This window comes from Gymnodraco acuticeps, unplaced genomic scaffold (assembly GCF_902827175.1).
Source record: "Gymnodraco acuticeps unplaced genomic scaffold, fGymAcu1.1, whole genome shotgun sequence".
NCBI classification, from domain to species: domain Eukaryota; kingdom Metazoa; phylum Chordata; class Actinopteri; order Perciformes; family Bathydraconidae; genus Gymnodraco; species Gymnodraco acuticeps.
The window spans coordinates 1,366,617-1,392,339 of NW_022989755.1; the positions used below are offsets into that span (position 1 = coordinate 1,366,617).

The 25,723-nt window shown below is 40.0% G+C and overlaps 1 protein-coding gene across 9 annotated transcripts in view; it reads right to left on the reverse strand.

Moving 5' to 3' along the window:
- Positions 1 to 129: 129 nt before the first annotated feature.
- Positions 130 to 25,723, reverse strand: part of pald1a (phosphatase domain containing paladin 1a) — a 64,441-nt gene continuing 38,847 nt past the window's right edge. For 8 of the 9 annotated variants that reach the window (XM_034212115.1, XM_034212088.1, XM_034212097.1 and 5 more), the window contains 2 exons: positions 10,496 to 10,651; positions 1,635 to 1,784 (listed from right to left, as the gene is read on the reverse strand). In XM_034212115.1, coding sequence (XP_034068006.1) covers positions 1,635 to 1,784; positions 10,496 to 10,651 — 306 coding nt within the window. Of the gene's footprint in view, positions 1,785 to 10,495; positions 10,652 to 25,723 lie in introns of all 9 variants that reach the window. The other variant, XM_034212068.1, reaches the window with a different exon arrangement.

Here is a 25,723-nt window from a genome sequence, read left to right on the forward strand (position 1 = left end):
CCGTTGCTGTATCGGAAACTTCAATGAAACATTGCTTAGTGGACAGTTTTGTGCATGGTCAGAAAATCCATCCACTCTTCCATAAGGCCAATAATAAAATGATAACAAAAACAGGCAAAGGCTGTTAAATCTATTTGAATTTTTTTATTTTAACCCCCAAAAAAGAAAATAATCGGAACATGCAGTGAAAGATGGCAAATGCATTTCTTCTATTTAAAAAACATTAAATTGACAGCATAGCTACTATGTTAAGGTATGAAAACCTGCACAATTTCCATTTCATTAGCAAATTGCTCAATTAGTCTAAATCAATTATATACAGTGCAAATGTTTGATACATTGACAAAAGAAAAGTATTAATAAGAGGCATCTGGAAGAAATATGTTTTACATTTATTTTCTGGCTTATCTTTCTGGTTTTAAGGCCAGATTCATGTTTTTTTAAAGCACACTGTGAGCTCCTTTACAATCAAACACACATTAAACAATATCAAAACAATAATACAAAAAGGTTTTAGGACTTTTAAACAAAAATTGGAACGTGAAGAAAACGATGGTCTAATGCTACCCTGATTGGCTTGCAATGCAATTATACCTTATTGTCCTGTGAATTCAGTGAATCGTTGAGCAGTTGTCTCATTCCATTGATGCCACTTAAATGAGCTACAGTTGTTAAAGGGAATATTTACCAAGCATAACACACATGAATCTCTGGGAAAACGGTCAGTGGTCAGGTAGCATTATGGCTAATGTAGGCGCCAGATTTGAACAGGGAAGAAGAATGCGTGGAATAAAAAGACAATATCTCTTCTTACGTCATAAAAAAAGTTAATACATAGACACATTAACAGCTGTAAAGTAAAAATGAAACTAACATTAAAATCCTGACACGATGTACTGTTAGTACCTGTATCATGACACGTGTACAGTATATAAACATACAAATAATTATATTGACACATTTCTGGTGTTTTGCTCTTGCTAAAAAAAACTTGCAAAGCTCCGATAAAGGAAAACTCAAAGACACTTTTAAATAACAGCTTTCATATGTACACAGGGAGCCCTCTCAAAATTGGAAAACCTCGAATAGAACAATTGCACAGCCCCTGATGACAGCTGTGCTTCGACAAAAAGGACAGGGCTCAAGAAAGATATCAGGTCACACGACAGCAAACAGTGACTTACAACCAAAATTGTTGGCTGACAACACAGTGGAATTTGCTCCTCTCCACCATAACAGCATTTAACTCTCCTTGTTCCAACAAGAGTCTTTGAGGGCTGTTTCAACTTCAAAAGTGAATACATGTTAAAAAAAAAAATTATTTCATTTGAAAAAAGATAACTAAATATTAGTACATAGAAACTCTATGGTCTACCATTTATTAAGAAAAAAGGCAAAGGCACAAATATCAACTTCTAATATAGGAGCAACATTCTGCTAAACTCAAAATTGAAATGGCTAAAATGTTTTTAACATTGCAGGTTTGGTTGATAGAAAAAAAAAACAATAAAACAAACAATAGATAAGGTGAATATATGCATGATACAGGGGTAAATATAAAAGGCATACTATTGTCAATGTCTTTTATTCTGAAAAGCACAGTACTGTTTTGGTGCGTTCACAGTGATCCTCCCTCAGACAAACTCCCCTCGGAAAGGAAGTGACTGAATGTTCTGCTGTTGCCAGCGGCAGCGCAGCCTGGCCAGCGGCGTGTCCCTCGGGTTTTCAAACTCTGAGAAGCCCAGCTGGTTGAGGATGTCATAAACTCCGGCTCTGGCGGCCACCTACCACAGAAACACACGAAATGTTAATGAACGGGCAGCACAGCCAGCCAGGCTTTTTTATTTGTTAGTCATGGCCACACAAACACTCTGACCACCACTTCTTCAGAGGTAAAGCATGTTATCTGATGGTTTCCAAGACGTGCAGCTGTTACAGTGGAACAAAAGGAAGCTACTGCAGGGTTTGGAAACAACAAGAAGGGGTAGAAGTATTGAGAGCATTGAATTTAGTAAAAATATCAACACCATGTGAAAAAACAACGATATTGTGACCCAGTTTTATGTACAGGAGCTCTCCTCTGATTTTACACATCAATTTGATCTACTGGTAACAAAAATGACTTCTTTACAAATGAATGTTTGTCTTCTGTGAGTTCGGAGCAAGCTTTCTAAAGACTCAGAAATAATGTTGAGTTCATGGAGATCTCATCAAGGTCATCTCAGCTCAGGTTCAAGTAATCAGAACACTTGCATTACAAACTGGTTATGCCGGGGAGAAAGACTTTTACTAAGCAAAAGATCCTACTGAATTGCATCGTGGAAAATGTAGGATCTAGCATTTTGGGGAAAAAAACCTATAACTGATCAAATCTGGAAATATCGGGCTCTGATGCTTCCAATTTGGTTACATCAGTTGCTCACAATTCCCCAATGTTTTCCTTGATTAAAATACTATACATGTATTGGCAGCACCCAGGGAATGAAATTAGCGCCCTCCACCATGCCAGGTTTGTAGGTCACATGATGCATTTTTACTGTCTGGTTCTATGGTTTATCATTCATTTTTTTTAATCAAAAATCTTTCACCCGTAAGGTGTTGGGGTGCTAATCTAGAAATTGCAACAGAGCACTTGAACAGTGGAATCACAGCTCTATTTAAGTTTAGTGGCAAAAAGTCGACCAACTACAGCTCTTTTCCAATAAGAAATCTAAAGAAATGCATTTTATTTTACTTTCAGAAAAACAAGTAGGATATAAAGAAAAAAAGGACAATTGCCATTTAGTATTTGCACAGGATACATAGGTTACCCTGTGCTGCAATAAGCAGGAGCGATAACATTATCCCTCAGCAGTAGGGTACAAGAAATATTCTTCCATAGTTCATGTTAATTGTTTTATTGCAGATGCAAGCACGAAGAGTGTGTCATAGCATGTTGTTTGCACAATAAAATAATATGATTACAAAAGATACTTGTTTAGTAGTCCCATAATAGGGACATTTGCATCATTATGAGTTATTTAAGGAGCAGCTGTACACATGTTTTGTACATGTGTCATAGCGACCTTAAGAATCAACAATTTGTCTTTATGGTAGCAGCGGTGCAGTGAATGTACAAACAAAATTGAAGAATATTCATGAGAACATCCATATGTACGACCCAAGTTAAGTGTTTACCACTGAAATATAGGGAACTACGTCTACAAATTTACCACACTACCTGAATATTGTACTTCTGTGCCCACTTGGGAACAACACCATGGAAACTGTATATGTTATTCTGTTTGTCTTTGTTTCAGTCATTGCTGAATGAATGAGGAGAGAGTGGAAACGGCAAGATGTCCCTCCCTCCAGAGAGAGAGAGAGTTCGGAGCATGTCACACTGACTAATGCTCTGCTCAGGTTTTCAAACACCATAGGACTGATGGGAAGCACCACGGACAACCAGAAACATCTGGCCATAAAGCCAAACAATACAAACAAATAGAGGGGAAAAGTCTGGAACACTGACTTCCCAGCAAAATCTTTAAAGATTGAATACCCCATTAGAAGTGCCACAGCTTGCACAGTTTACTCTGGAGGACAGGACATGGAGAAATCCTGCTTGCCTGGTGTTTCCAGACAATACATTTGATAGAAGAGCATATGAAACACTTATACAGTGTAAGGTCAAATCCATCGATCTGTGTATTGACTTTCTCATCACAACCCATTTAAAAAGGAAACAGCAGCTGTTGGCTGGTTTGTAAGAACCCAGAAGACATTCAAGGCATGACTCAGCGTAACGTGGCCTCAGACAAATTGCCAATTCACCCTCCCTCTCTTCGTCTCAGGCTGACAAGAAGTCTGAAACATGTTGTGAGAAAATTCAGCAAGTGAAGGAATGTTTAAATAAGGGCATTATTGGTGGATGTTTAATTTTACACTAAAGGATCGTGGTTATGTTCATTTTAAAATGCACTTTCATGTCATGTTTAATGCTGAGAAGGACATAATGGAACAATGAACAGGAATAATAGTATCAAGATATCCCTTTCACTAACAATGATTATTGCTTAGCTGGCTAGCCTGGTGCAGAAATAAACACAAGGCACCGCAGAGTGCGCTCCAGATTGGCTACTTGCTGACAAGGCAAATTCAAAAAGCACAACAGATATCACGTAACAAGTTTAAAGCTGGCCTCAGTCCTGTCAGCGGTCTAACTAAGATCAAATAATCATCCAGCTTTTATTTTGGCGTCTTAGTTCAGTTTAATGAACACAAACACATGCACTGATGTACCTTTCAGCACAACATGTTTGCTTTTGATGTTTTCCTGGATGGCTGCCAGCATGACTGCTGTACAGTACGACCGCTCTCTGGGAACAACTGAGTGGGATCAGCTGAACCATTAGTCAGTGAATGGGACTCCCACTAAGGCTGGAGCTATTAACCAGGATATTTAACCTGACTCATCTACTCCACAGCACAGCGGTCTCAAAAAACATGAGACAAATGTGACATGGTGAAAACAGGATGTTGGGGAGGTTGAGATGGAGAGGGAAAGATATCTCTCAGGAACAGAGCAGAGGGCGTTCACATATAAAAGGAAGACTCCAGCATAAAATCTTTCTTTTGTTTATTAAATACTGAAAAGAAAGTGACCCCGACATGTTTTTCGATGCCATCCATCTTTTTGATCAGTATATTTTAAACATTATCCATCACAGTGGTAATACACTAATGCCATGACATGCTAATGCGACCTTGGATTTCCGCCGAAATAAATAGTTTTCTTGTAAAACTATGACTCTTTACAATATACTGATCATCAAGATCTAAAGTGAGGACCATTATATGATTACACAACTAATTAATCCTTTAAACCTCAAAGTTCTACAACCGCTAAATACACACACTTAAACTTGTTGATGTTAAAGCGCTTTGAGGGGTCTCTATGACTGGAAAAGCGCTATAAAAATGCATGCCATTTATTATTTACTTACTGTTTACTTAATGCTTTGAGCTAACGCTAATGTCAGCATGCTAACATACAAACAGTGATGCAAACATACTTATGTTTAGCAGGTATTATTATAAACCTTTCTCACTATTTAAGTGTAACACATTAGCATGCTAACATTTACAAATTAACACTAAAAACAGAGTACCGGTATGATGCAGTGGCGAACCGTCAGGGCCTTCAAGGTATTCAGAGAATACCCTGGAACACTCAGATAAAACAAACTCAATTATATAAATAAAATGTAAATAAAATAAATAAATGAGAATCGTATCTGTGTCGTTGATCTGTAATATTACAGTGTTACGTTGATTTGTTTGTCTTTCTCGGTCCATGAACTACGCATTTCAGTGGTTTTGTGTTGGAAAAGAAATGCAACCAATCAGATATTTTTCAACCAATCAGGTGTGAATGTCTACAGAAGGTCCAGTTGTGATAGACACGGTTCGCCACTGGCATGATGTCAGAAACCCTCACTTGTACATTGTAACAGGAATGATTTGAATGTTTATTACTTAATTCTTTACGTTTACCTGTTTAAAATGTTTTAACCTTAATTCGTCTTCACTTTAAACTTGCTTGAATAAAATGAATAACATCACTGTCGGGGGCATGTTCTTACCCAGGGTGCTGCTGTGGTGACAATATATGGTAAAGCAGCAAATTGATATATCTGTACACAAATTAGAACAGATCAGATCTTTGATGGTAAATCGCACGAGGCCTTGAAGTTATTTGTGTGCAGTGACAACATTTCTAGTTGGAGAGATGCCTTTAATGCTGAATTGAAGAGATCACAAACGCCAATACTCATTAGCTGCTGCAGCGGCTGGGGAGGCGCAGCGTAACGAGGGGGCGCTGGTCTTTCCCACAGTCGGCTATCTCAAAGGCAGCACATACCGGGCCTGTGCAGGGGGACAGGGAGGCCTCTGTGCCACACATCAAAAACAGCTGGAGTGACTGATAGGGTACCTCTCCTGCAGGCATCCCTGGTATGCACTGTACACAAGTCTGGCCATTGTGTAAAAAGGGCCACGTTTTGGATTAGCAAACATGGATTTCAATTCCAATAGCTCCTCTGATGTTTCTTCTCTGATCTCACTACATGGCCACGAGGCAACGTGGGCTAATGACGCTAGGGACAATATTTACTTAATGTGCACACATGTGGCTTTAAGCATTTAATTCAAAGACGTATTGCTGCATGGTTTTGATCCTGCAGTAAAACAACACAACAGCCACTGTGGTCAAACAATCAGACTGAACAGACCAAACGGGTCAGAGGCTCTGTATCAGCTGGCACAGGCTGCTGCTCCGCATGACTGGGAACACTGTGCTCCTGCTTTTAGTCGCTGCAGAGATCAAATGAGTCCATGCACACACACATGCACACTGGACAGGATGCAGGACAGACTGTACCGCTCAGATCTGGCAGGTTGTGTAATCATGACTTCAAATGCATCACCAGTGCTGGCGATGACCCCCCAACTGCCGCCCCTGGCGTCGCAGTGGGTCATTAATGATCCTGCCGCGGTCAATGGTGATAGGCTAATGATTGTGCCTTCAGGGTTGCTAGGGTCAGATTGGTTGAGCCGCTGCCAGATTCAACTGAAACCACTGAACACATCACAACACTGACTGTAGCATGTGGGTCAAACTTTCTGGCACCATATTTATGTTTGGCTATTTCTTAAAGACGTGGCATTAAATAAACAAAAACAGGCAGAATGATTTCCATGCTTGGTGCCCTTTCAAAATTGTATATTGCTTTTTTTAAATGGAACAATCTACTCTTAGATATCAGGACTTCTGAAAGTCTTCCTTTGCAGACTGAAAATCCACCTGTTTCGACCGCACATTGGTAATTAGGCCTAACAAAAGAAAAAGAAAAAAGAAAATGGTAGTACTTGAAAAGGTTAAGCTCATTTGAAACTAATGCACCAGCACTTCAAAATAGTTTGGCTTATTTGAAACTAATGTACCAGCAGGTTTCTTGCTGTTCTGTTTTTATCCTTTTGGTTTAGTGCATTTTCTGTCGTTTTGGATAATAGCTTCAGCTAAATGTAATGTAATGTCTAAATGTGTTCCATCTCTCAATCAGAATACAGAGCTCATTAAAATGACACCTAATGCTGACCCTAAGCCAAAGACGGTAGTTACCACAGCGACTGTCCCCCCCCTCACAGAATCTGACAGGTTCAAGTTAATTAAAAAAAAAAGTTGGGTTAACTGTAGGACATTTTGCCTGTAGGAAGAAATTCTATTTATTTTAATGGTATGTTTGGGGAGATCTTTTGTGCTCAACACTTCACTGTGTTCCCGGAGATGTGCTGTCAATCAAACAAGTGTCTCTGCAGTGACAGGTTTCACTGTACAGAGTGTTTCTTTCTATTCAGTGAAAACCACTGCTGCTGCTGAAAATGAATATTAAGAATATATAATATACATGCCTGTAGATGACTTTCACAATATTTCAACAAATCAATACAGCTGAAGTCCACAATGATAAAAAGTCTACTTCTATAATTACATACAGATTTATTTAATGTTGGGCAGAGGTGGTGGTTTGTCTGCAGTGAAAGGAAACAAACCATGTCAACCTGTCACAGAGCAGACACTTTTGATTGACAGGAGATCTGTTGGAACAAAACTGTTGAGCACAAAAGATGTTGCCAACCATTCAAATAAATACAATTTATTCCTACAAGCAATAGGGAGCAATTCAAGCAAAAGGTTAACCCCAAAAAATTGAGAAATTGACTTGAACTGGTCAGTTTTTGAGAGGGGAGACAGTCGCTGTGGCAACCACCGTCATTGGCTTAGGGTCAGAATAGGTGTCATTTTAAAGAGCTATTATTTCTGATTGGTTTCTGTTCCCATGAGAGACTCTTCCACAACAAATATGTATCTGAAACAGAACATAGACATTTCCAAATCTATTGGTTTCAATTGGTCCTCTGCCCTTACATACAGAATCAAACATAACTCCCACACTATTCTCAAAACTAAAGAAAACCATAATTTAAAGCAGCAATATTATGCATTTTGAAGTTTTCCGTTTTCCTGTCGTGTGTTATAAAGGTTTTTGAGCATGTAAATGGTCTGCAAGGGCTACATTCCAAAAGGTTCCTTAGTGAGGGAATTTCTCTCTCACACACCAACAGCATACACACATTTTTTCAGCTTGTTCTACGGATGTTTTGTACCAAATTCGGAGACTATTTCTCAAAATGTGTCGGGAGGAGTAGTGAAAACTGAAATATGGACACAATTCAAAATGCTGTGATATCTATCTAGATACAAATGGATGTGTAAGCTAAGATTCATCTGGACAAACATAATATTTATAATTCCAAATGAACATAATGTAAAGTTTGATGTTAGAACGCAATTATAGTGAAATTGCTTGACAATCGACACTGTGTTTTCTTGTGTCCATACAAAGTGACAACATGCAAAGTAAATCGGATCAACACCCACAAACGTACAGATAGCTATATGCAGCTTAGCATCATCTCCAAACGCAAGGAGTTTTTACTTCCTGTCTCAATAATATCCTCTTAACAACTGAAGAGCCGGAAGTGCTGACTGGAAGTGGCTGTCTCATCATTTCATGGAGAGGACAAGAACATTTAGCCCTGAAATACTCTGAGCACATCTCAACTATAATGGCTAGTAAATGGCCCTTCAGGGCTATTGGAGCGCTGGCTGCTAATGGCCTGAACCTTTCCTTCATGGCGTTTATATCGTCAAGTGCCATACAAGTCAGAGAAGTGGACCTAATTATTTGCATGTTTCAAAGCAATTTCTTGAAGATGGGCAAGTGTTTGGTTTGTATGCACTGCTTTTATTGCATTTTATTGGCTTGCTTTTTATTATGAGAGTGATATTTAAATCTATCTTGTAATTACAGTGTTTTCTGTTGCCTGCCCTACAGTAGAGCACCCTGTGTGCACGCTTGTATTTTCTCACTGCATAACTGGTCCATTAGAGTCACTCTGGTGCACCGCATATATTTGCTATTCATAACAGGAAGAATATGCCCTGATTGACCGTGCATACTTCTGTGACAATTGTTTTCACAGCTATTGTTCCAGTCTATTTTGGAATTCCCATTTTTCTTTAGAGAGTTTATTCCACCTCAATAAGGACAAAGAAGGAAGAGATTTCCAACCAATGATTTTCAAATATTTCAGGCATTTGGCACCATATCTCCAGGCCGCCGGCTCCTCGCACATAACATGAGAACATTTGTGAACTAGAACTGCTTTTAGCAAAAGTTTTACCGACTCCAGTTTGTCATTTTGAGACGTCAAACATCCAAATGTCATCATTCAGCCTATAGAAAAAACACATCGCAAAGATGCTGCTATGATAAAGATATGAAAGAAAACACATGTTAAAGAAATGTTGCTTAGCCTCAGGGCTAAGGTCTGCATAACAAAGGGACAGAAAAAACCTTTTAATTAAAACCAAATGCACACAAATATTAAACAAAACCAGATAATGGATATTATTCAATGACATTTAAAGTAAATCTGTTGAGCTGCAGTTTTATGTTATCAAACTCAATGTATTCTGTCAACCTGCCAAACTTCTACCACCATGTGAGTTTTAAATATTGCAACCAACAATTTCAGTGTGCGTGTGCGTGTGTGTGTGTGTGTGTGTGTGTGTGTGTGTGTGTGTGTGTGTGTGTGTGTGTGTGTGTGTGTGTGTGTGTGTGTGTGTGTGTGTGTGTGTGTGTGTGCGCGCTTTGGGTACCACTTACTGACTACTCATTTGTTTGGAATGCACATCAATTCTCCACTTTACTGTAGGGTTACAGCTGGCCAAGCGATTAATGTACCAACAAAAACACAGAGCCGAGACATTGTGAAGTTCAGTGTGTGAAGAACCAGGCCACAATAGAACCAGAAACAACTTGTACATTCTTGCTGGGAGATCCATATGAAACTCTGGTAAACTGGTTCATTACAAAATAATAATAAAGAAAAACGTGTTTGTCTTCCAATACGTTATTAACACTTCGAGCTTTTGGGAATTAACAGTTTGTTCCTGTGACTAAATTAATTAAGCGGTGAATTATCAGCAAGTCTTCAACGTGTTCAGCAGCAAAGGACAAGGTGTCAAATTAGTCCTGGAGCACCAGGAGATATTTTTGCACCTCAATGAAACTCCTGATTTATTTAATACAGAAGGATCCAACGTGCACAGCTCTTTTTTCTTTCAAGGGCAATTAAAGAAACTCCAGCAGCAGCAATATGACACTTCTATCTGATTGAATTGTAATTGCGGCACACGCTAATTCAATTTGTGGTTTAATAGAAGACACATTATTAATTTGATCTCCTGCTTAGTTGTCAATAATATTCCCAGTTCTTTTGTCTGTATTATATCAACATATATGAAAGTGTTTCACATATTTTTATTTATTTTTTTAAATCAATGTGGGATGGAGTATAATAGACAGTTAGGGCAGAGATCATGTACCTGTTCCATCCAGAGAGTGAATGAGCGCTGCCAGGAGTCTTTTTTCTCCAGATGCAGGTACGTGTTGAAGAGGATGAGGTAAATGTAGCGCTCCAGGTACTGCAGGCTCATCAGCACCAGCTGCTGACACTCCTTCTCCGTCTTACCACTTTTGATCTGAGAAAAGAGGTAAAGAAAGTTCTTAAAGTACATCAATTTCCTTCCCCCATATGGAAACAAAAGTCCTAAGTAACTTACGGTAGGAAGAATAGCCAATGCTCATGCTAGTGCTAGTGGGGTTCATAATAAAGAATAAGAATAAGCTTCTGTGTTCTAGATTTGTAATGTGAAAAGCTAGGCTTTCGCCGTCTTTTTTTTACGCTGCTATGGACAATCTGCAATAAAGATATTTATATTGAAGTGACTGTTATTTTGTATATATTATTTAGTATATATTGATTGTTGTGTTTTTTATCTTAATGTGTACTTATATTATGGACAACAATCAATATATTTTTTGTATTATTCCTAGGTGAATCATACTGTGAGAGGAAGCGGAGGACATACGTGCTGAAGTACATGGCCAAACAGATGTGTTTTCATCTTATATAACATCCCCATTCCTACCCTGTGTTTCTCCTATATCCCCTCAATGCCCCCACCCCCTCCCCGCCTGCATGGACATTATTTCCGCTTGGCTCCAACATAACATTGTTTATCTTGGTCTGGCTGTGGCCGTCAGCTCCACCAACTGTGTCCTCTAAACTGAAGGCCCAGTAGTAAACAAAAAAAATCAATACCAATTCACATTGCCACTCTCCAACCATGTTGAAAAGCATAATTTTAAAAGCAACAGTCATTTAAAAAACAAAGCTCAGGGGTTACGCATTTTTAATTAAATGTCAATAATGCCTGAATATGTAGACGTGGGACAGCATTGCTAACACTTCTGAGAAGCTTTCAAAGTCGCCCGAGGCCAAACAGCATTTCCTCCTCTTTGCAAGTTTTACATAATTTTTTCAAAGGAGTGACAAGCTGCCATAGCACATTGCTCAGCATGCTTCATTTATTTAACAAATGGAATCAAATCTTGCATTTGATCGTGAGGATAAAAACTGAGTTTTGTCGTTCCAAACATCAACTCCGATGGATTTTTTTGGTAAAATGAGTTAGCTCTGTAAAATGAATGTTAATTTGAAAATCACAACAAAGAACTCCAAACATTTGAACATGTAATTATATTGGTTAGTTTTCTCAGGCTACTTGATGTCAATATGCATCTTAATTAATGTCTAGTGTTTCTATTGTATAGAGGAACCATGCATAAAGAGGATTTAGACTATTAGTAAAATCTGTATTTTGAGAAAAGATATATCTTAAAAAGGGGAAGTTTAATGCAAAATGCACTTTATCCTGGATTTTCAACATAATTGTGTCCCTTGTGGACTCCAAACATGTCATAAAATATTTTCCTCTGCTCCATCCATCAGAGAACGTGTTGTTTGGTAATAAACCATGAATTAACTTAAAGTGATTACTACCTTTCAACAGCGACATTTGTTGAAATCACCTTTTGAGATGAATTACATCTATCCTGCTCATTCATTCCTGTCCTTGTCTTGAACACGGTCTCTTATCATATTCATTCATCTCTTCTCTATTATCAGCTGAGTCGGAAAGCCATATACATTACATCATTACATATATCAGTTGTTTACTCCCTCTGTCTCCCAAAACCCTTTAACTCTTTTGAATCACTAAACACTATAGTTACACAGCTATTCTTATGATAATCACAAAATAACTGGAATTCATGGTAGCACCCTATAGTCAGAAACACTAGAAGAGTGCAATTATCCGTTGAGTTTATAATCCCGTTGATTATTATTCAAGACAGGATAATAGCACGCTCACAGGACTAATTCACTGTATACAGAACAGGAGGGAAGGGAAAGCTCCTCTGCTTGTCAAGCTTGTGAACACAGTCATTCAAAAGTATTATGAAATGCTAGTCAACAAAAAATGTGTTCTGCAAACTAAAATGTAGCTCATGGAAAGTCGGGGTGAAGCAGCTCTGCCACGGCACTATACCGTGCCACTTCTCTAGGAGTATGGCTGGTTATTGGGGTTGCTCTTCAATTACCCACTGTGAGCAGCACCGATGAAAACTCAGACAGGCTTTCATCAATGTGGCGAGTCTTGTCAAGATGTTTTCCCTTTTTTATTTTTCCTCCTCCTTTTTGTTCTGATTGCTTTAGAGCCTTGAGCAACTCCAGAAATTAAGTGAAAAGGCCTGCCATCCAGCTGCCTGCGTGGCCGAGTGTGGGGTTTGTGCAGGACTCGATAACATGTCAATCGGGGTTAAGGGAAAGTAACAAGCGGGGCTGAGGTGTAGTGTAGCTCAAAAAACTGTCAGCATTTATTCAGACACTTTCTCCCCAGCAGTGTGTTGTCTGCATCCTGATGACTGGCCTTGTTTTGGATGGATTAAACTGAATATCTGCTCACATATCAGGGAAGTATATTAAGGACACTGTGGGGGCTGCACAGAGAATAATGAGAGTTTACCAAGTAGGTGGGCTAGCACTCAGGGTAATTTGAAATATGCACAGTGCTCCATAATACGATCATTCCTGAGCTGAATGACGCAACAGAGAGAGAGGGGGAATGAGTGGGGTTTCCTGTTCATTCCCAAACAGACGTGGTCGGAGCCCAGTTTTCCAAGCATCTGCAGCAGAGCGGAGGAGAAAATACACCTATGCAAACAAAGGATGTGCTGTCTGTTGTCTATCAACCCTCACAGGAAGGGGAAGAAGAAAAAAGCTTATACTTTCTCAGTTTATATTGACTATAGTGGCAGAGCAGGTGAACACTGGTGAACCCGGTTACCCTGTGCGCCCTGCGACCCCAGGGGGCTTTCAGCATTTCATCCCCCAGCCTGGAAATACACAGTGCCATAGCCTGGCAGCTGTCAGCGCACATACTGAGCGCATAACACACAGTTCAGATCACTTTGAAACGATTACATAATTCACACCTCTACAATCTGCAGAACCATAATTCTGTGGCTGCCATCTGTCTGTCTAAATCAAGTGACTGCGCCATGTGTGGTAGAGCAGCCTCTCGTTGTACTCTCAGAAATTCCTTCAAAAAGAAAAGACGTGGTGAAGAAACTGGGAAACTTTGATTCCATGTTAAAAGACTTGCCTTGAAAGCTTTGGATTTGCTTGGATTACATTTTTGAATCAACATACCATCTGATTTTATAGGCATAAGCATTTTGTAATTTGTAAAGAGAAAATAAAAGTGGGAACTACAGCATCCTTGTCTGGCCTTTCGTAAAGAGATGAGTGGTCATTCCTTGTGTGCTTTTAAAGGTGAAAGGCATTATTCAGCCGACCGCTAAGGTGTGATGATTAACGCCCCTCGGCTCCGAGTGAGATGAGAGTCTGGCCAAACACAAACCACATACCGCTGCTGAGAGTCCAGGAATGCTGGGTGTCTGAGCAGAGCTCTGAGCAAGGACAATGTGAAAGTGAGAGAAGTGGACAGTCGACAGCTTTCTGTTAAAAGTAAAAATGCAATATTTCATATCTACCCTTTTAATGTTAAACTGGATCAAAGCTGGAAATGATTAGCTTAGCCATCAGACTGAAAGCAAGGGGAAACCGCTAACTGATCGGTTTAAGAATCTAAATACATAGTAGCATCTATAAAGTTCAATAATTAACATGTTACATCTAATTTGATGATGGGCAAAAAAAACATACTATTAAATCAACAAGTTTCAATTCAACAGGTGGATATATGCTGGACTATTTCTTGGACAGCAGTGACCATTTTTTTGGTAGGAGTTTGACAAAAAGATTTAAAGGTGGGGTAGGTAATTTTGGAGAAACCAGCTCGAGTGCGCTAGAATTTGAAAGTACACAACCGGGAAAAATCTGCTACTTCCTTACAGAGCCTCTCCTCCAACACACACGGACGTGCACATGACCACGAGATAAGTTTGTGCACGAGATGGAAGGCTGACAGGCAGGTAGGCCATCCAGTTATTTTAGAGATGGCTAAAATGATTGGTCGTGCTTTTTACAGTACTGCGGATTCCACAGATGACATTTTTTAATGTATTTATTGTCAAAGCATTTACTATATTCATTGCTATTAAATGTTAAGTGCATTCCATGGAATATAACAAAAAGTGTTTCTGAAATAAATTACATACCCCACCTTTAACTAAAAATCCTAAAAATTACTAATAGGCACATTTAGTCACAAAACAGTCAGAGTTGTTGTTTTACCTCTGCCGCCTGACTTTGTGCTAAGCTAATCGCCCTGTGGCTTTATATGGAGCGCACATATGTGTGTTTTGACTAAGATGTCAACCTATTCATTTAAATATTTATAGTTATATCCCTATACTTAAAATATACCTAATGATGTATTTAAGGTGTTACTGACTTTGTCTTATAGAGCAAAACTTTTCTTTTTGGTAAGTAAGTGAGAAAAAGGTCTGAGGTCAAAACTTCAAAATCAAAACTTCAGTTCTATCTAACATCTCTTTCCATAAAACAAAATAGTTTTTTGAATAGAAATATCAATAGTATTTTGCAAAACACCCTAAATTCACTCGATATCTGTTTGTCAGTTATGCAAAAAGTACCACAGGCAACTGTTTCAATCCCAGCCATTTCATCGAAACACGTCAGCCCACGTTCAGACAAAAATTCCCAATAATCCCAGGATAAGCGTCATAGCCTGCAGCCTACAGGTGGAGGTGTATTAAAGATAAACACCAGACACTTATGAGACTGCCTGACCCGTGCCCACATCTTGTGTAAACAGGGATCCTGAGTGTCATAAGGTTTGGTTTAAAAGGGTTCCACATGTTGGGAAATCTCAAGTCCTTGATGTAAAAGGGTTAACAGCGCAATCTGATGTCATTACAGCACACACTCAAAGAACAGGCAACAATGACAAGTGCATTCATACAAACAGTCTAATTTGAAATCTGAACACACACACACACACACGCTGACTGACAGTGATTCGATCAACAGCTTTTGGGCGATTGACTGACATGACTGACATTCCTGACATTATGCTCACCAGGGTGTGTGGGCAACAAAGATTTCTGTCCTGCAGTGAAATTCTCAGAAACCGTTCTCCATTTGTGCGACAAACATTGACAGCATCAGTTTCCTATTGAGAAATCATTTTGCCTCTTACATAAAATGTGAGAAAAACATAATCAGTATAGTTGTTGGGACGGGCACTGTTTACATTACACACTCTTACTTAAAGCCATTTAGCTGACTGAACATGTTGAATTAGAATTGGAGGCAGTTGTTCATAAATCAACTGATAAATGAAAGAAATTAAGAAGCCAACTGGTGTTAAAAAAAGGCAAATTTGTCTTTCCTCAGATCTGGGATATCGTTTATTGTATTAAAATACAGATAACGGAGGACATCCACATGTAAATTGCTAATTTATATAAAGGGTTTATTTGTAGCAGGTCACCGTTGGGTCAACATAAAATGCAATGAGAATAATTTGGGTATTTTTCATCAGTATAAGAGAAAATATTGGACCTTACATATTTTGCACCAACTTAACATCAGCACACACTTGTATGATTTTGTTCTAGGTGTTTAAATGTACTCTACTGATGTGTTTTATAAAATAATGGTTCATCTGTAAAGAAAAGTCATGCATGGCTTTTGGAGGGGGCACCAAAGTTTATTCCCTGAATGGTAGCAGATTGAGGGTCGGCCTTTCTGTGGGCTCATGTGGGTGAGGACTGAACTGAGAAGTGCACATTATAGAGAGGACCGTCTGCTTGACATATGGTGCCAATTACCATCTGATGGGGTTGCGGAGGTAAAAAGGCCAATCCATATTGGCCCTTCCCACCCAGGTTTGCACAAGCAGCCATTCATCAGATCCTGCGAGAACACCTCCCACCCAAATCCTAAACCAAACCCCGACCTGTCTAGAGGGACAGGCAGCCTACACATGGCTCCTACACTCAATGTACAGAGAATTCAAAGTCAAGTATACATTTTCAGGTTAAGTTCATTACAAACCAGGGCCCAGCTGGGATTACCGAAAATACTTTCCGTCCAGGATTACTTTTCATGCCAAAGCTAACATATTAAAGAGATGTTATATACAAGATATTTTTGAATAAATTAAATTGAAAAGTAAAATCATATCAATTCAAATTCTTCCTTTACCATTAGTTTCTTTCTGTAGATCTTTGTCTAAATTGCACATAAAAGCTCACAAATACTTACAATGGATTTCATTAGCGACAAACTTCACTCAGACTCTGGCTTTTTCTTTGATGCCACATGTCGGGAGTGGCATCAAAAAAGGTTATTGAACCGTACAACTCCCAATTTGGGGCATCACAGTCCCTGCTCAGGCTCAACTCTTTACTGTCAAACTTGGCTAAACTCTCATTAGTTTAAAGGTCCCCTATTATACTGTTTTTCATAAATATATTATAGGTCTCAGATATATACAAAATATGTCTCTGAAGTGTTTGGCTGAAATACCAAACAGATCGTGTATTGTAGCATCCCATAATCCCCTCTGTTTCAGCCCTGTTTCAAAAGTGCTGATTCTTTGTCTGTTACTTCAGATGAAAATAAGGAGCCACTCCCCACGCCCCTCTGAGAGATATTTGGTTAAAAAGAACACAATGGTGCTCTAGGAGGAGATTCAGGTGATAAGGTGGGGGGTGTTACCTTGGTTGGTGATTGGCTAATGGTTACACAAGCCAAAAAACCGTTATGACATCATAAAGTGGCCAAAATCTGATCAGCTCATTTTCAGACAGGTTTTTATAGAAATGGATCAGGACAAAAAGTGAGTGAATCTTTTTTCCTGAAACTTTCAGATCTCTTTACACAGAGGGGACACATGTTTATGATAAAAGACATGAGAAAGTGGTTTTGCACAATAGGTGACCTTTAAACCTCACTTATACTCAGTTCACTTAAAGGACACCTATCATGCTATATTTAAATGATATATTATAGGGCCATACCTATATAAGGTATATTTATAAGTTTCTGTTTTCAAAATACCAAACAGATCATGCATTTTAGCCATGCCTCATTTCGCTCTATTTGCTGTTCTCCAGCCCTGTTTTTGCAGGGGGCTGATTCTGTGAGCTGCAGCTGACCACGCCCCCCTGCAGGAGAGGGGCGCGTGCTCTGATCAAGTCAGAAGAGGGGGAGAAAAATAGATCTCCGTCCTCCGTGTTTTATTATATGATTATATAGAGTCGTTATTCATTTGTTTTAAAGCTCAATAAATAACAAAGACCTTTGACCGGCACTTTTCTAATTTTGTCCGGAAGATTGAAACTTTAACGAACATCTTGACCGGCGAAAGAAAACTGAAACTCTGCCGCATAGTCCCCTCGTTCCTTGGAAGAGGCGGAGAGGTGGGTGTTTGTCATCTGCTGGTGGACTAACCGGAGAGAATTACAGTGCTTGTGTTACGCCCCTGATAAAAGGGAAGAATTTTGACAAGAGTCAAAGTTAGGTTTCATTCTCCGGTACTTTACTCGAGTGAGTCAACAAATGCAACACCTTTCAATAGCACATACAACTTGGCTATTAACACTGTATTTCAATCATGAAACTTCTTAATTACAACAATATCATTGATAAGATTATATGATTAACAACATATTACATATAACTGTGTGCATACACAATACACAAGATGGCGGCAAATGCGCGCTACGCAGTTTGTTCATGTAACCATGTAGACGTTACTACACATTCTCAGCTATCACACACATCAGCCCAAGCTGATAAAACGTAATAATAACACACTCACTATTTCACACAACCGCTTTAAAACACTCCTTACACATGTTATGTTATAGTTTGGCCCAATTTGCTATGTTTTTGTACTATCTACATACCTGATAAAAGGGAAGAATTTTGACAAGAGTCAAAGTTAGGTTTAATTCTCCGGTACTTTACTCGAGTGAGGAAAGTACCGCGAAACCCCCCAGATATGTGGGCGGAGACAAGAGCAATCGATCTCCGTCTCCCAGATCAAGGCCATCTAGTCGATCACAGTTTAACAGATCACACGTCTCCAAAACAAATACAAACAAGCGCAGACAGAATACCTTCTCATCCTTTCCAAACATCCTACAATTAAACTACATTAACAAAGGTCAAAGGTAACACTTGCCTCGACGGGGAGGGATTGCATTGAATTACAGCAGCGGGAGCAAACGCTTGCCCCACATTCCCCTGATAGGTGGAGAGTTGGCCCAATAGCCGTAGCGCCACTGTCCTGACGTCAGGACAGTGTTCAAATCTGGATCAGTTTTTATCAGATCCGTTGCAGCCCCTTTTTTAGAGATTTGGGTATGGAGGAAAAGAGAGAGGGTTGTGTTTTCTGACACTTGGTGAGTTCCCTGGAACACCGGGGACACATATTCATGTATAAAAGACGTACAAAAGTGCATTTTGCATGATAGGTCCCCTTTAAGCTAAACTGCAACTTTTGAACACTCACAAATAGTAACATGCATGTTATGGTATGTTGCCAAGATGTTATGCTGCATGTTTAAAAGTGATTGAATCCTTAAGGCACCCTGTTGTTTTATTAGTAAACAATGTTTACTTGCCAGCAGTCTTCTTCCTCGTCTTTGATCGGTGGAATAATTGAAAAACTGTTGTCTAGATTTTATATTGCGTCGCCCACATTTTCGTGGCTTGTGCGTTCTGATGTTCTTGCACAAGCTTAACAGCAAGCCGCTCAATGAGTACGGCTCCATAGCGCTTCTAGAGGTCAACAACGCCAAAGAACACCACAAACATTTGGCAAAAACATGAAACTACTTTATTTTCCCCCCTCAAAATGAACACAATTATTTTACAGTCCTACTCTAAACATGAAAAGAATCATTAATTCTTCCACGCGTCTTGCTAGCCGCCTGCCACATAATAATATCAACATACGGGACTTACATCTGGGTAATAACATTAATTAACACCGACTGCTTTTACCAGCCTTTATAACATCCAGTCTCCAAACACATCAAAAGAACCGTACTGCCTTCACACGGATGCTAAATGGGACACCAGATTAAGCCAAAATGCTCTCATTTTCCATGCAACTTCAAATTGGCTCATTTTCAGCATTTTTCACAGCTGGTAATTCAAAACATTTTAAAAAGCTTATTTTTAGCCCTGGTATTGTTGAATCTCTATCCATCTTTGCAGGTGAAAGCTTTTATCATTAGTCTTTAATTGCGTATGCTTCTATAAAACTGAATTTCCTAAAACAATGTTGCTTCCATTAGAAAGGTGATATATATTATCAAGTGTTAGAAAATCCTCCTATGTGTGTTCATCCGCAAGATGCTTGAATATGTGAGAGAAGTTTATGAACATATTTCTTATATATTCTTCTGGGTTGAATGATCCAGCATACTGTGTGTATGCTTTTTTTTATATGCACTGCCATTATTTTGAGAACCATCCACTCACCCAGCCTGCCAGGTTGGCCAGTAACAAAGCAATCTTAGTTATATATCATCTGGCTTCAAGCTGCAGAACTGATCTTTATGGATCAAGATGGTGCCCAAAACTCATTCTTTTAAAAAAGGAAAAAGGGAGCAGAGAAGCCATGTAGCAGCCAGTGAGAGGAGGGGACGGAGATGCCTTTATGTTAATGGTTTCTACAGATTCCAATCCTCTGTCTGTCTTTTTCCAGTCGCTCAGCCACACTACGCTGATTAAATCAAGAAGCCGAGGTTGAGGTGGATTTAAGGGGCAAGCTGCGGCAATCTGCATACTGTATATCGTGATATATCTATCTAGCCAAGGGCTTGAAAATAATGTGAAAATGTAACTTGGTTTGGACATAGAGTTCAGATACATTCTCATAACAAGTCTAGGGTGTGATCTCCATCAGAATAATGATTTTAACTTTTCTTTCATATTTTAGATGCATATTTAACAGCTCTAGTGAAGAATCTAACATCTAGATTTAGATTAACCCTACATCTAAGGTTCATCTAATTTATATTAACCCTAAAACATGGGGAACTTGCACTGTATAATCAACAGTCAATAGGCTATTGACTAGAAAAGGCTCAATTCCCATGCCGAAAAGCATCACGTGTCTGGTGAGCAAAGATTACAAAACCACAAGACGAGAAAGGGCTCATCAACTTAGCCTACTGACTGGAATATCTGCCCACATTAACCACACACATTATGGTACATTATGTACATGCACATGCCTGGCAACAGAGCACATGGAGATTCTGTGAATCAATCAGTTACTGAGCTATCAAAATATCTTGTGCATGCAAACCCAACACTGGGACATTACAATGGTATGACTGCGAGCTACAACTCATCAAATAAATCAAAACCCCCCAGAGTACTTCAAATAAAATGTGTACTCTTGGCCACAAATGTCCTTTTGTATTGATGCAGGGGGTTAATGGAAAACAAATGTATTGATGGTGGACTTTTTTTCCTGGTGAGGGAGTCACAAAGCTGCTGCCGGGGCAACCATGCTGTTTTGTTGCCACATACTGGACCAGTGTGGTCCAATACTTTGCCCCTGGAGGGAAATTAGACATTCGTGGATCCCACTGGAAATGTCCTCTGGAATTTAATGACTTGCTCTATTTAGCATCACAAACAGGACAAAATCTCCATTAATAAATTTCCAATATGCTAAACGGGTTACCATGCTAACAGTCCTGGGCAAACATGCTAAACCTTCCCTATTTGAACATTGGATTCTCTTTGAATTAACCACTATGAATAACATCTCTCACATATAGTCATGTGATCCGTTGTTTATAATAAAAAAAGAAGAAGAAGAAGAAGAAGAAGAAGAAGATTCAACTTATTGTCATTTCGTAGTACAGGTACTATGTAACGAAACGGTTTCTCTGCATTTGACCCATCCTAGTGTTAGGAGCAGTGGGCTAGCATTATGTACGGCGCCCGGGGAGTGTTGCTTTCTATCTTGTCTTGCTATAGCCCAGGGCTTCTCAAACTCCGGACCGAACTGCAAATCAATCCGGACCGAACCCCATTATAAAAAAAAAAAATTATACTAAATAAAAAAGAAAATCTGATTCTGATGTAAATTAATGTATATTTTCTTGTGTCTGACGCGTTGTGAGAATGATCGTGCATATATATTTACTTGTGTGCGCGAGCGTGACACGCATTGCAGACCGCAAGTTTACCTTAACTTTCTAATGCTTCTAATGCCTTTTTTGCAGAGGTTCAAGGCATTGGCTACAGACAAACTGTGCCATTTCTCCCACTAGTTCAAGCCACCATACTGTATTGAATGTGTGTGTGTGTATACAGGGGTGGCGTTTGCCGACAGGCAAGGCAGGCAAGTGCATGGACCAGAAGGGGGGCCCCCAAAGAAGGTAGATTAAGAAGGTCCACAGCAACGACAACATGAAACACCCTTTAATTTACTGCAACGACATGTCGGAGCCCCATGCATAGCGCGCAGTAAGAAACTGCTTCTATATTCAGTTTTGTTTCTCCGCTCCGGGGGGGGGGGATCAATGCCAGTAAAGTCATTTACCAGTGACCTTGTATGAAGTTCACAAGTGGACCTTTAATAAAAGAGTTTGAGCACCCCTGATGTATAGTAAAGAAACACTCAGCCGTGCATGAAATAACATAGCAAAATAATACAGGTAATGTTTGACCCATGTTGTGCCTTAGAAGTGTAGTGATAAAAACATGATTTTTATTCAAAAAGTAAGAAAGGGAAAAACTAAAACTAAAATTGGTTTTGATCCAGGAATACCTGGAATCCTGAATGGTTAAAGTAATTTATTGCAAAGATATTTACAATTAAAACTAATTTGGGTCACTTTAGACACATGTTGGTTGTATGTTGTGTAACAAAGGGTTAACATGACAGCTGTGATGTTCACTCTTTTGACTATTGGACAGTGAGGACTATGGAAGATAAGATGTGATGGCTTTGTGTGGAAAGCTGCTGACGCCAGCCTGTGTCCCTCATCAGTGTCTCCAGGCCATCCAGTGTTAACGCAATGAAGAAGAAGGAGTGGGCCTGTTCACACTGCCTTTTTTACATCAAACCCTATGGGAAATTGCCAAAAGGCAGGCACTTTTAAAAAGCAGCGTCTTCTTCAGTGTTCCGGCAGGTGTTGTCATGTTTCCTGCTGTTGCATGCCTCTATACATTCCATGTGACTCTTTCTGAATAGAATAGAATAGACAGATTATGACCAGTACAAGTACAGGTACATTGGAATACACGTTACAGTTATCCTTACACTTATTGTGTTCCTTTGTTACTTTTTTTCTCAGTTATAGGTTCACAATTATCCGGTTATGGTTTCAACAATCTGTTAACAACAAACAGTCAGCAGTATGCAGTCTGGCAGGCTGATATTCTCAACCAGTCTATCATATTTTTACGATCTTGTACACATTGATCAGTTAATCCTCTATACACATACCTGCAGCTGCAGCGTTGGCTGAGGCATCCCTTGGTACACCCACATGAAGTGAACTCCCTGCAGGCTTTAGGCATAGGTGGCAAAGACAGTAGCCGTGGCACTAACTGACCTTCCTTGTGCATCCATCCCATTTCATCCACTGGAGGAAGATCAGGATGTGGCAGGTGAGCTTGGTTCCAGATTGTCGATTGATAGTGTGAACGCATGATATGAAACTTCACTGCATCTGAGGTTGGTGGAGTCTCTTGTGGACGACCTTTGCAAAACAACTTCATTCTTGCTTTGTTGCATGTATCAACCTCTGGCACACCATACATCTTACAGATACATTTATCTGTTGATGTCACAATACCTTCAGTGAGAGGGCCCTTCCCAAGGCCAGTAAGATCGGTGTGATGTTGCTCGAACACCTGCCAGGCTGTTTTCTTTCCGTGACCGCTGAACTGAGACACACCATCACAGCCAGTGATGGCATGGAAGGCAAGGAGTGTGTCCACTTGATCATCAGATAATAACTTGCGAATGTCATGTACTGGAAAATACTTTGGATCCTTTGATGTCCCGGCTTTAATGTAGAGATGGGTACATCCGATTCTGTCATGGTGTGCTAAAAGTAGAAGAAGCACGTCTGTGTCACGCGCTGACACAATTATTGTGTCCATTGGATGCAGTGTAAAATCAGACGTGTATCAGCCTCCTCGTGGTCAGCCATTAAAGAGGAGACATCAAGATCTGGATCTGATGACTTGACAGTGGTTGCTTCAGCAAACCCACCCGATACTACAACCACAGGCTCATCTTCTGGGCTGTGTTCTATCAGATGGTTTGAGAGTATTCGAGCGAGATCTGCTTTGTTCTCTTCCAGTGCCATGAAGCTTGACCAGTCTGCTGGAAGTGGAACGGAGTCATTAACGATTTCTCTGCGTACTGGTCGGTGACGCTGTTTACGTTTCCTCCTTGTGCCCGTTTTGATGGATTCGTCACGGTACCTGTCAAAGACTACATCAACCCTCTGGTACTTCTCTCCCATCTTCAACACCGTCTCAGCAAACTTGTTGGCATAGTCGCCAAATATTGTAGTGTCAGGCGGCTTCCCAAGTGCCATTACAAGTGCTTGGCCATCAATAGCCAGGCAGCTGGGTTCCTGAAGGGGCACATCTGCAGGCGTTTGGACATGTTTTGTCAGTATATTTGCTAAAACAGACTTGTTGGTGGAATGTAGACTGCCGTTAGTAGTTCTCAGATTATACGACAATGTCCATCTACTGAGGGATGTTGCTATCCTGGTGATGCCCACTAAACCACCACTCTTTTTTCCTGTAGCGTTTAGCCACTCAGTACTTTGATCCGCTGAAACCTTATTGAAGCGTCGATCACTGTATTTCACCACGAAGTTGCCTTTCTGAAACTCGAGGAGGATTTCTGGTGGGAGAGCAGACATCTCAGCCAGGTACACAGTACCCCATCTGCCGTCGTTTATATGATCGTACCTGAAGAAGAAGGGCAGCATACGTTTGAAAGCATACAGGTGGAGATCCCACAATCCATCACGTTGCGCTCTTGTGAAGCAGAGTACGATGCTGACACGTAGTCCCACCAGAATGCGGCATTCGGGTCATCAACTGCAAGCGATGCAGCAAACTCTTTCATGGGCTGCTGGAATCTGTCTGTAGTCAGTTTGTCGACCATCTGCGAGATGTGGTCAGCATCTACGGATTGGCAGAGATCTGAGAGTTCAACTCTCAGTGAAACATCAACCTCATCCAGATATGTGTAAAGCCGTGGGAGCAGTAGCTGCCAAAGAGCCTGTAGGGTAAGTTTGTGGGTCCTTATGGCACGTGCATACCCCTTTCCTGCCATGACATGCTGAGCAGCATTTGCTCCCAGTAGATCACACTTGACCCATAGCTCGCTCAGGCCAGAATCAACCATGTGTTATCCGATCACACCCAGGAAGTTCATGGCAATGTGAAGGCCTCCAAGGCAAGGGATAAGCATGTCCTTGTATTCTTCTACTGACCACTTCAGTTCTAGCAACTTCGGATAAAGTGCCTCGTCCACTGTCAGAATGACATGCTGTTGTTCCATTGATTTGGAGATATGAAGCATTCGCTTGACAACTGTGTTCAGTGTATCGAGTTCAGATGCAGGAGCCTGGATGATAGGTAGGTAGCCTACTGTTGTTTTCTCTGGGTTGACTGTGCTTGCCTTTTGATTGTACAATATCCAGGAAGGCATTGGTTTTTTAGATGTCCTGGACATGAAGAAGGCCATGTCTGTAGCTTGTGCTTTCTGTGCTGCAGGACATTGTTCAGATGACTGTGTGAAACAGTCTTCTGCTAATACACCGCTGAATGGGCGCTCTGTGATTCCTCTTTTTGGTTTGGTTATTTGTTTTTGTGGGGGGGGGGCAATAGTGGGGAAGGCAAAGGTTCCATCACAGCACATTTGAAACATTTAACCTCAAAACAATATACAACGTAAGTAAAAGTAGCCTGATAATAATAATAATAGCCGAGTAATTATTCATAGTTAAAAACTACTATTTTTGCAATATATATGAGATCTAAGCAGTTTATTCACATTATATCTCAAATCTGAATATGGCATCAGATTGCCCATGTAGGAGAACTTACAAAAGCACTTTTAATTCAAGTTTGTACCTTGTTTAGTTAAAAAGATATACTTAAAATAGATTTCAAGCTGGTGGTGGCGGCCATGTTG